Genomic DNA, 11,526 nt, shown 5'->3' with positions numbered 1-11,526 from the left:
CCGGGAAACCAGCCAACCTGGCCCAGAAGGTCCCTCCCACTCCCCGCGGCTGGACCGAGACCCCCCCACCCATGTGCTGCAACCGGCTGCCCACCTGCTGGATCGAGTAGAGCTTGGCCCCGGAGCTGCGGTCCCAGATGCTGATGACATCATCCAGGCCACTGCTGATGACACAGGACGTGGTGCAGGTGAGGGAGGTGACGTCCCCACGGTGGGCGTACATGTGGCTGACGCGGCTTCCTGTCAGCACGTCCCAGAGGCAGATGGCACCGTCCTGGCCCCCGCTCGCCAGCACCATCGTCTGCGAGGACATGGGCTGGGTGAGACATGGCTGTCCCAGGCCTTCGAGGCACAGGGCTTGCACCCGGGCCTTCAAGGGACCTGGGCACCGTGGCCAGGTCTGAGAGCCAGGTCCAGCCTGGCTGCTGACCGCCCACTGGGGCTGGGCAGCACTTACCCGCCAAGGACTGACCCAGGGGCCCAGCCCAGCTCCACCTGCCCCGACACTCCAGCCAGGACGCTGCCCCCCAACCCACTCTGCACCCCCTCACCTGGTCTATGTACACGGCAGTGATGCCTCCCGAGTGCCCCTGCAGTGTGAACAAGCAGCACGAGTCCTCCAGGCGATACACCTGCAGGTCAGAGCAGAGCCGGCATCAGCCTCCGTGCTGCATGAGCTGCCCTGCCAGAGCCCATGCCGAGGTCTTGCTGCTCCTTTCCCCATCCACCCGCCCCATCTCCTGCATCCCAGTGCCCCCATGACTTTGAGGGGGCAAGGCCTATCCCTCAGCCTATCCCTCAGCTAAGTGGGGTGTAAGTTCGTGGCAGGAGGGCACGTGAGGCCAGAGTCACATGGCTTCACACCCGAGTTAGCTGGAGGTGGGGAGGGAACTACCCACCCAGAGTCAGTCCCAACCCCCACTGGCTGTGGTCCAGGTGGAGGGCACTCACTCGCAGCGTGTGGTCCTGGCTGCCTGTCACCAGCCGCCCCGCTGCTGCCTTCAGGGCTGTGATGGGCTTCTGGTGTGCGCAGGACACGGTGTGGGTGAGCTGACACAGGATGACGTCGCTGCTGCTGAACACGGGGGAGGAGGGCATGCTGCCCCTGCTGGGCGTTCCTTGGGGGCACATGCATGCACATGCAAATCACATGGGTCACGGCAACCTCGCATGCCAGGGCCGGCCTCCCGCTCCCCCTCCCCACGCCTGGCCGGGGACACGGAGAAGAGCCCCGGTCTCTTAGCAGCAATGCATGGGTGCCATGTTGCTCTTATGTAGTTGTTGCTGCTAGAGGATGTGTCATCTCAGGATGGGCTATGCCCAGGAGAAGTGCTGCTGGTAAGCGGTAGTTGCTCTTACCAGGTGTTGCTGCAAGTGAGCGTTGACTGCACCTCCTTTCTGGGGCTAGACTGGCTGTGCCCTGGGCCAGGTTTTTCCCAAGGGCTGAGCACCCGGCGAGCCAAGCAGAGACAGCAGCTGCTCAACACCCCTGGGACCATCTGCCACAGGGGATCCCAACCCCAGCCCCCTCCTGCAGCAGCAGCTGCCAGTGACGATCAGCAGGACACAACTGTGCGAGCAGCAAGGCCCCAACCCGTACCTTACCCTGCCCCAGAGTCTCCAGAGCCAATGCTGGGACCACGCTGCCCCCAACCAACTTTGGACACCTCCCTCCCTAGCTATGTGCAGAGGAACCACTGGGATCTTCAGCGCTGGGCCCTGGGGCTTCCCTGTGTTTTCTGAGTGGCAATGCTGAGCGCGAGGACACGTGAGCTGAGAGCATGGGGAGGGGGCAGGGGAAGAGAGGCCGAGGTCTCCCCATGTCATCCTTGGCTGCGCAGCGTGCCCGGCACTCGCTCACCTCGGAACTGCAGGTGGTTGAAGGACGCGCGCGTCTCCAGGGAGAAGAAGTCCAAGGAGCCGTTCAGCCTGGCAGCCACGATCCTGGTGGACAGAAGCACACGCGTGTGAGCACACGGTGGGGGCAGGCCTGGAGACACCTCCAGAGGCAGAGTGAGGGCTATACTGCCCTGGCTGCATTCGAATGCCCCTTGCCATAGCTTTGATGCACATGCTGATGAGGGGACAGGGCTGCTGGGAACAGGCCCAGATGGGGTGCGAGAACTCGTGTACTCAGGAGACACTGATGTGCTGGCCAGAAAAGGGGGGCCCGTCATCACAGCCTGCAGCTGTCTGACCCACATCAGCGTGAATCCTGGCAGCTGGGCTCACAGCTGGCTTCAAATGATGTGGGGGGTGAGGACAGACAAGGGAAACCTCAAAGATGGTCGGCCACCTGTTGTTCAGGAACACGAGTGCTGTGATGCCCGACTGGCCCTCGTCATTGCTGCAGCGCAGGGTCCCCTCGATGGCATCCCACACCTGTAAGAGAGGCCGTGTGAAAGGCAGCCTGCAGGCCCCAGGGCTGGCATCTTGCTGCCCCAGCACCGCCGGCGCCCGTCCTCCTGCCAGCTGCCGGCTCAGTTCTGTTTGAACCCGGACTGGACACAAAGGTCAATGCCAGATGCTCCACAGTGCTGTTCAGAACAAGAGCCCAGTCCTCAGGAGCGCATTTAAAAGGTGAAAGACATGCACTGCACTGCATAGCATGTCTGTTTGCTCCTGCCCTCTCCAGGAAGGATCACGGCCTGCATCAAAAGCTGAGTGGGAGAGTTTTATTGTAAATTTTTTGATGGGAAACACTGTCCAGATGACAGCAGATTTCATGCACTGAGATCCCTTTCCATGAGCAGGCAACAGCAAGGTTTGAAACAGTTTGCTTTTAATTCAGCTTTGGAAAAATATTGGAGTTTCATTTCCTAAACTTATTTTAAGTTGCTGTTTCTATTGCTCTTATTTCTTTAGGTCATTTCATGACATGTTGGTAAAAACAGTGTTCAGTTTGATGGCACACTGAGTTATAGCAACAACCAAAATAGTTCACTAACTTAAAGCATCTTAGCTGCTTTCTAAACCCTTTGAGGGCAGCTGCCACTTGGTGCAATCTGAATCATATCATCGTCTCGCCTGGTTCAAAGGGGCTCCTGTTTGTGTGGTAATGAAAAAGCTTAATCCTCTTAACAGAACAGAAAGATAAGCACTTAATGTGCTGATGATGATGGAGCAGATGACAGACATTGCTAAATGAAGATGTCATCCTGACGCACGATCTCTGCATCCATCAGACGCTCCTTGGGATTCGAGTTTTTTCCCCATAGGAAATCTTGAAAGCTTCAAATGGAACCAGAGAGAAGTGGGGCTGGAAGGGACCCCAGGTCACATCCACTCCTTGCCTGAGGCAGGAACATCTCTGTCTGAACCAACCCAGACAAGCCCTTGTCTTACCTAGACCTAAAGCTACATAGACGCACAGACAATGAGGGGGGGAAGCGGAGCTCAGGTCACATCTAGTCCAACCCCTGCTCCAAGCAGGACCAGCCCCAACTACATCATCCCAGCCAAGACTTTGTCTAGCTGGGCCTTAAACACCTCCAAGGATGAAGACTGCACCACCCCTCTGGGGAGCCTGTCCCAGTGCTTCACCACCCTCCTCGTGAGAGTTTTTCCTAATATCCAACCTCCACTTCCCTTGCTGCAACTTGAGCCCATTGCTCTTTGTCCTGTCATCTGCCCCCACTGAGCACATACTCAACCCTGTTGCACGACTATGAGGCCCACTGTCCAAAGCCCCTAAAAGAACCTGAAGCTGCCCCATGGGGATGAGGACTGGCAGCCTGGGCCCTAATCCAGCTGGGGGCCTAGCTGCTGGCATGTTGCTCACAGTGTCTGGTCCCTCCCTCCAGGGAAAGCACCCCGGCCCCTTCCCTTACCTCCAGCTTCCCGTTGCTGCGGCCAGCCACAATGAGGTTCCCCTGTAGATCCAAGCTCCAGACAGAGCTTTCAAAATCACTGCTCCAGGTGGGAACAGGCGAGGACTTGTCAAATCCAGGAAATGCCTCGTCCCCCAGGCTCCTCCTACGGGCACTGCACCCGCTCTCCCCGCTCCCGCAGCTGGGGGACCGAGAGCCACTGGCTCCCGTGCACAGCGCAACCTGTCCGTGTGGGGTGGAGAAGCCTGTGAAGTTCATGCAGTTCGAAGTGGCATGTTCCTCATAGGCCTTCCCCACCAGGCTGCCGAAGTCATAACCCGCCTCCTTCTGGTGGGCACAGACAGTGCGGTGCCGTGCCTCCGACGCCGCTCTCGCCTGCTCGCAGAAGTTGGTGTCGATGAGAGATGTGAGGTCCGGCTGGTCGCAGAAGAGTGGGGGTTGGGGAGGGCTGAGCATCCTCTTGAGCTGGTGGCCGTTGTCGTAGGACTCCTCCGGCCCACACTTGGCGTCGGGGCTCTGGTCCCAGCCCTCCTGGTAATCGAAGATGCCGCTGCTGTCCCTCCGCAACCTGAAATGCAGCAGCTGCAGGTTAGCGTGCCCTTCCCTATGGGCTGGGATTGGGCCCAGGAGAGACAGGTGGGACTGGACTGCTACAGCAGCCTCAGGACCGTGGAAGGAAAAGGGCAAGGCAGCAGTGGCCACGTACCCCAGCTTGGGGATGACAGTGAGGCAGTCTCCAGTCTGTGCGTCCCACACACGGATCTGCCCCACCAGGCAGCAGCTGACGAGCAGCATCCCGTCACTGGCCAGGCACTCGATGTCCTGAGAAGGGAACACAGGCCTAGGTGAGCAAGGAGCTAGCAACACCTCTGGATTCCAGCCATTGCCTTCCTCAGGGCTGCCCGTACACCAAGCACCCCCTGCACAGTGATGCCCAGCTCCAAACCACCTGCCGGCTTGGGCCCTTCCAGGGCAGGGGTTGCCCCAGGAGCCCAGTGCCGTATCCACACAGCAAAAGCAAAGCAGGCTTCAACTGTCTTCCACTTCCCAATGAGTCTAGCCTGAAGAGGCTGTGGGCCCCAGGCCCCTGTGAGTGTGTGCCCACTCATGCTGGACTGCTGCTGGGACCCCCAGCTCCACACACAAAGGGAGAGCAGCCATAGACTGCACGTGCACAACACTGGAAGGGGCAGATTCAATGCTGCCTACATTTGGCTACCACACAGCACCACTGGTGTCCTGGTCTTTCATGGTTGTCTACGTGGTTTTGGACCTCTCCAGGACACTGGGTTTTCCACTGCTGGGCGCACAGCCCTGCGTATGTAGACAACGGCGTGACTAGTCTGTGACTGTAGAGTCAGAGGCCCTATGCACGCTCCTTGCTGGCATGAAGAACCAGACGCCTCCACGTGGAGCCCCCCAGAACCCGTGGTCATGGGCTTGAGCCGCAGGAGCAGACAAGCTGCACGTGCACGACCTTTGTTAGCCCCCAGGGCTCAGTGTACTTGCCTGAGTACTGGCTCTCACTTGCGACTGACAGAAGCACGAAGCAGGAGGGCACCGAATACAAATACAGGTCTCTCCTAACGAAGCCTGTTGGAGCATATATGCGTAATCCAGCCCAAGCCAACCTACCATGAGGTGACCTCTGAGAACCAAAGGAACGATCTCAGTCTCGGGCGGCGAGTAACCGTAATCGTCACAGGGCAGGTCCCCTCTCTTCCTTCGCGTGTGTGAAAGTCCGTTCTGCCCATAGTTCTTGGGGCAGAAGACTTTGTACAGGCAGAAGAGCAGAAGGACCAGGAGGATGCCGGAGGCCAGGCCCAGCGCTGCAACCCTGGTGGGCAAGACACACCGGCGTGTTAGTTGTACCCTCACCCCACGCACTGGCCTCATTGACATGTGCTGGTGCACATGGTAGCCCCTGCCAGGAAGCTCGCAGCCTCTGAGCCCAACTAAGTTGTGAATGGAGGGGCTGGGCGGGTGGGTGTCTGTCTGGGATGGGTCAGGGACACACCTCCTGCAGGGGTTTGGAGTAGAAGACCCTGGGGGTCCTTTCCAACTCCAATGCTCTGATTAACGTTCAGCGGCTGAAAATGAGCAGCCTGGGCTAAGTAAGTCTATGTGTGTGTCCACCCCATGCACCCCAAAGAGCTAGAGGGTGACCTGCTGCTGCAGGGAAAGAAGCTGCCCTGGCTGGGCAATGGGCACAGTCAGGGAAGCGCATGAGGGGAGTGCTGGGGCTGTGCAAGCTCTTTACTGGTAGAGGGTGACGTCGCGGTGCCCCTGTAGCCTGGGTGAGCCCTCGGCAACTCGCCCTTCCACCTCCGATCTCCCGTGGCCCACAGGGAAGAAGGAATGGTAGCGATTGGCCTCCTGGGGATGGCGCACTTCTAAGGCCTCTTGTGGATTCAGGTACAGGGTGACGGGGATCGCTGGGAGGATGCTGATATACCTGCGAGGGGAAGGGAAGACCACAGACCAACTTAGACTGACAGGGAAGAACCCCGCTGGAGCACCCAGACTCTCCCCATCCCCTGGGGACCAAGGCAGGGCTCCCCAGCGTACCCTCTGCTGCTCTGTCCAGTCTCTCAGGAAGCCACTGGGCTTCACACAAAAACCCAGTGAGACTCTGCTCCATCTCCCCAGCTCTATGCAAGGGGGGCAAAGAGCCAGCGTAGGAGCAGGTCACCCGTGTGGCCACCTGGGATTCACAGACAGCAGGCACCACTACCTCACCTCCTGCATAACCCAGACTGGGGAACCCAATCTGGCAACCCCAACATCTAGCCAGAGTGTGTGGTTAAACCAGAACGCATCCCTCTGACACAGGCTGGGCCTTTGATTGCAGCAGGCCACAAACTGCCTCCAAACATACCCGTGTGGCAGCACTGACATGCTGCTGCCTCTGGGGTGAAGGGAAACAACCAAACACATCGCTCACCGCAGCAAGGTGGGAGAGGTCGGGGATGACTGGATCAACCAGAAACCCCGCTTCTTAAGGCAAAAGGCGCTGGGACGAAGAGGCGCCAGGCAGAGCAGAGACAACTGGAGAGCCAGTCCCAGCCAGCAGCCGGGACTCCAGCCACGGACAAAGGACAGCAAGTCAAAATGGGGCAGGGACTTACCAAGGAGCAGTTACCCCACAGTACATGAGTTAAACCAGGGCAGCTTAAGTTTCATTCAGGGCTAAGCTGCCCCAGGTCAGCTTCCAGTTACTGCAGTGTAAGAGCAGGCAGCCACCCCATAGCCATTGTGCTGGGCAAGTCCCCATGCCCAGGCAATTCACTGTCTTTGGTCCATTTGTCCAGGCCCTTGGTTTGTCTGCCCTGAGGGAGAGCTGAGCCCAGCCTGCTGGGTTCTGTGGGGCACTCACAGGGCCGCAGCCCCCAGGCTCCCAGCCACTTGCCTCTTGGCCAGCGTGATGTTGTAGTAGCTGAAGAGGGCTGGCCAGTGCCGGAAGGACAGCTTCCTCCAGATCTCCTCGTCCCCTGGCCCCCATGTCACCTCTGCAGCAGTGCCCAGCTCCGGCTGCCCATTCCCCCTGCTCTCTGCTCCCTGGGCCCACGTGTCCGCCTCCAGCCGGTCCAGGGACTCCAGCCCTGCCTTCTGCTCCCGCTGCTGCGTCTGGTTCTCAGACAGAGGCACGGGGTCCGCCGGGAAGACAGAGAGGTCGATCTTGGCATCCCCGGCGGGAAAGACCCCACCCGGCACGGGCATGGGGGGCAACCCTGCCTCTCCCAGAGGGCTCTGCTCGGTGACCTGCGACGTGAGGTAGGTACGGAGGCCGGCGGGGTCGGTGTAGACCAGGATTCCAATCCAAATCACTGTCCCGGCCTGCACGGCACAAGCGGGGAGACAAGAGTGTTTAAAACCCGGTGCCCTGCCCACTGTGGCCAACATCCCCACCGCACAGGGCCCTCCCAGACATCACGTGCTGCTCTGCCCTGCTGTCAACAGCCTCCCACAAAGACAGTCCTGCTGCAGCAGGATCGAACCCCCCGACCTTGGCTGGAGCTGTAAGGATTTGCAAAGCAGCCACAAAAGCCTGACATTATGAATGTCTAGGAACTCCTGGTCTCCATCACATATGGACATCTGCCCTGGATCTCTCGAGTGAATTGTAACAACCCTTGGATCAATGGGATCCTGCCAGCCCTTGTTCCCGTGCTACCTGTGCCAGGCTTGGGCGTTCCTGGTCTTTTGGGGCATTGTGCCTTGTGCAACAGGGTTGATTGTAAAGTTTTAGGACTTGTCTGGGATGGTTTAGACAGGGATGGTCTTGCCTAGAGCAAGGGGCTGGACTGGATGTGACCTCCAAAAGGCCCTGCTGGTCTGACTAGCTGTGGTTCTGTGATATTTGTGCCACGCACACATGCACATCCACACTCCCGTGTACTGGGAAAATGGCTCATTGCTGCCAAGTTTCCAGCAGGGTGAGTGACCTGCCTGAATCAGTGTGGAAAATAGTTTCATCTCTGTGTGATGAAAAGCCCTAGCCCTTCCCTCCACACTGCCCCAGGAGCTAAGCACTTGTCCTTCTCAGGATCTCTCTTCTCTCCTCATTCAACCACTCCTGAAAGGATGCCTCTGCAGAGATGCCTTCAAGTAACTAAAAGGAGCCTGGCTAGAGGGGAACTGGGAATAGCCCACTAATCGCTGCTCAGTGTCAGTTAGATTTTGTGCTCTAATTACTGAACAGAGCCCTGGAGCAAACAGAAACAGGCAGACAGGCTTCACAGGGAGCTGCGTCCCTGATGACACCACCACTGTGAGGAGAACACAAAGCTTGAGGGGAACAAAGCCGCTCGAGAAGCCACATTTCTTTCTCTGGAAATGCAGCCCCCAGAGATGGGTCGGCAAGGTGCACCAGACAGCTGAGAGCTTGCATGTACCATGATGAGTCTCTGGGCCAGCCGGGTCCTGGCGAAAAAGTAGATGACCCGCAGCCTCTTGGGCAGGCGCAAGTTCCTGAAGGAGGAGGGCTGCAGGGTGATGGTGTGTGGGGTGGCGGGGCGCATGGCCAGCTGGCGCTCGTACCGCTGGGAGCGGCTCATGGACTTTGCTGGGGGCAGGCAGGCTTCTGAAGGCAGCCGTTTGTTCAGGTCCGCAAGCTGCGAAAGGACAGAAGAGGGGTCAGGGAGGTGACAGACTTCCAGAGAGACATGATCCCTAAATCACCTGGCTGTACGTGGGTCCGGGCCTGAGCAAGCAGGTGAGGCCAGGCTCAATCCCACAGTCCGCAGATACACATGTGCACCTGGGCACCCAGCCTCGCATGTGGCCATCCATTCCCAGGATCTCCCAGCTACACATGTCCACGGCCCAGCAATCGGGTGTGGCTGGCATTGCTCACACACCCAACCACACCTGCTGGATGTCAGTTCTCTGTGTATGCCCGCTGCTGTCCCTCCCTCTACCTGCCACCTCTAGCAAGCACCTCCCCAACCTCCCACGTTGGCTCTTCTCTCTGCACGAGAAGCAAGGTCGCAGGGAGAAGCAGCGGCAACATCAGGCGTGGAACCCCCCCGCCGCACCAACCTCCATACGGCGAATGTCGATGGACAACACGGTGCTGAAGAAAAACATCTGCAGGAAGAAGTCAGACACCAGCCCGACCACAGCGAAGAGGCAAAATTCCTGCAAGACACAATACGCCCCACATCAGCACAGAAGCCTTCTGGGCTCCCGGCAAGTATTCAAAGGCAAGCCCACCGCCCAGCCCTGAGTACGCTCCCTGCAGAGGTGGTGCAATCGCCTACCCTGGAAATCTTCAAGAGAGTGGACGGTCATCTTGCTGGGGACACCTGACCTCAGTTGTCTTTCTTGCTTAGTGCAGGGGGGGCTGGACCCGATGATCTTGCAAGGTCCCTTCCAGCCCCTTACAATCTATAAATTTATGCCTGGCTGGCAACACTGATTACGAACGGTTTAATTTGTGCGGGTGAACTTTGTTCGGTTGACAGGGGCCCACTGGAGAGCTCTGGAGCCCACTTATGTGCAGAACAGGACTAACATTTTTTGTGCTTCTCATCCAAACATCTCAGCATGCTTTGGGGAAAGTGAGGCAGGAGACATGAACTCAGTCCATGGTGCAGTGGCAGGCTCAGAGCCAGCACTTGCAGCTTCCTGGGCACATGATCTCACTGCAGGACCAGCAACGTGCCTGACCTCCTCCAGCATGCAAGAAGCTCAGTCTCCGGACTCAGGCAATCACTGGCCTTCCGCTACGGGGGTGACCCGTTCCAACTGCAGTGGTGGTGCTGGTGGGATGTGAACGAGCCCCTGGCTAACTGCACCGGCCAGACAGCAGACAGCATCCTTCAGTCTCCAGCCCTGCCTGGTGGCAAGGGAAGGATCCCACAGTCCAACAAGCCTTTCCACGTCAAACCCTACAAATCGGAGGCGAGAACGGCCAAAGCCCCTGCAATGCTCCTCTCTCCCGGCAGGTGTCAGCGTGCGGACGAGGACCGGCACAGTTACTGAGCCTGAAACTGTGCAGCAAGGCACCACCCCAGATGTAGTGCCCAGCATCATGCAGGTCCCCACCTGCTACCTCTCAAGAGTGTTAGTGCCTGGGACGCCTCTGTCCTTTGAGGGAGCAGGGTCTGGTCCAGCCCAGCGAAGGGCCACGAGAGTAAGGATGTGGAGAGCTCGGGACCAGCGCTGGGCTAAACAGCAGGCTTGGGACTCTGTGGCAGAACAACGCCAGCAGACACCCCCCCCGCAGACCCTGTGCTCCCCCTTCTGCACAGGCAACCCTGGGGTCCCCTTCCCTCCCTGCTGTGCGGGTTGCTTGCCTCCCAGGCACCTCCCCAGTGCTGGGGCAGAGATGGACAGGGAGCAGCCGGGCTATCCAGACCCTTCATCCTGCCCTAGACACAACTCCTTGTCCTGCCAATGCTGCTCTCAGACACAAGCAGTGCAGACAGCTGCTTGGGGCCCTGCATGGACTTGGCGGCGCACAGACCCAGCAGGTCACAAAGCGAAGTGTTTTCAAGTCAGCTGTTGACTCTGGCAAACCCCCACCAGCAAAGGCATTTCCTTTCGGCTCCGCATCTGGGCTGGAGATAAGGGGGGATGGACAGAAAGGCTGGAGTTCTCCCTTGGGCTGGGGGAAGGAACATGCAGCTGGATTTCACCCTTAACCAGACACCCATCGAGCCCCAAACCTCTGGGTCAGCCCTGTTTTGTGCACAGCTCAGGTCTCCTTATGCTCCACCTGGGATCTAAGACAGATGAACCCAAGGTTGCCGTACTGACCTGCTACAGACTGGCTGTGTACGGACCATGCATACGATGCTGCTGCCCCCAGGGCTTTGACTGAGAGCAGGATCGGGCCCTGGGAACCGCAGACATTTTGGATGGCTGAGGTTGAAAGGGCAGAGAGAGTGGGAGAGGGCAGGCACCCGGCCAGCCCCCAAGGCACAGAAGCACTGCCTCTCATGGGTCTGAGGTTTCTCAGTGAGGTTTTAACTGAGCCGCCATCCTGGGACAAGGGGGCTTCCTGCCTGCCTGCCATACGGTAGGAAGGGATGCCTGCCCCATCCCTTAAAGGTGGAGATGCAATTTGCAACTGGTTCTGGCCGCAAGAAGTATGCTATCAAGCCCAACTTTGGGAGACCCCAGAGAGTGGGACAAAATCAGAGGAAAACATGGCTCCCCTACACCCCTGGAGCTGACAGCAGACTTCAGG

General features: G+C 58.6%; 1 protein-coding gene across 2 annotated transcripts in view; it reads right to left on the bottom strand.

The window, feature by feature from the left end:
- The window catches only part of SCAP (SREBF chaperone), a 108,979-nt gene that overhangs the window by 1,181 nt on the left and 96,272 nt on the right, over positions 1-11,526 (bottom strand). For both annotated transcript variants that reach the window (XM_019508004.1, XM_019508005.1), the window contains exons 11-22: positions 9,372-9,470; positions 8,726-8,944; positions 7,240-7,667; positions 6,091-6,285; positions 5,466-5,667; positions 4,537-4,652; positions 3,831-4,398; positions 2,297-2,382; positions 1,862-1,944; positions 952-1,118; positions 552-632; positions 95-301 (exon numbers count right to left, since the gene is read on the bottom strand). In XM_019508004.1, coding sequence (XP_019363549.1) covers positions 95-301; positions 552-632; positions 952-1,118; positions 1,862-1,944; positions 2,297-2,382; positions 3,831-4,398; positions 4,537-4,652; positions 5,466-5,667; positions 6,091-6,285; positions 7,240-7,667; positions 8,726-8,944; positions 9,372-9,470 — 2,451 coding nt within the window. The remainder of the gene's footprint in view (positions 1-94; positions 302-551; positions 633-951; positions 1,119-1,861; positions 1,945-2,296; positions 2,383-3,830; positions 4,399-4,536; positions 4,653-5,465; positions 5,668-6,090; positions 6,286-7,239; positions 7,668-8,725; positions 8,945-9,371; positions 9,471-11,526) is intronic.

This window comes from Gavialis gangeticus, unplaced genomic scaffold (genome assembly GCF_001723915.1).
Source record: "Gavialis gangeticus isolate Ggan-Ray unplaced genomic scaffold, GavGan_comp1, whole genome shotgun sequence".
In the NCBI taxonomy this organism is placed as follows: domain Eukaryota; kingdom Metazoa; phylum Chordata; order Crocodylia; family Gavialidae; genus Gavialis; species Gavialis gangeticus.
Note: the sequence above shows the minus strand (reverse complement) of the source record. Positions and strands in the feature narration are given on the sequence as shown.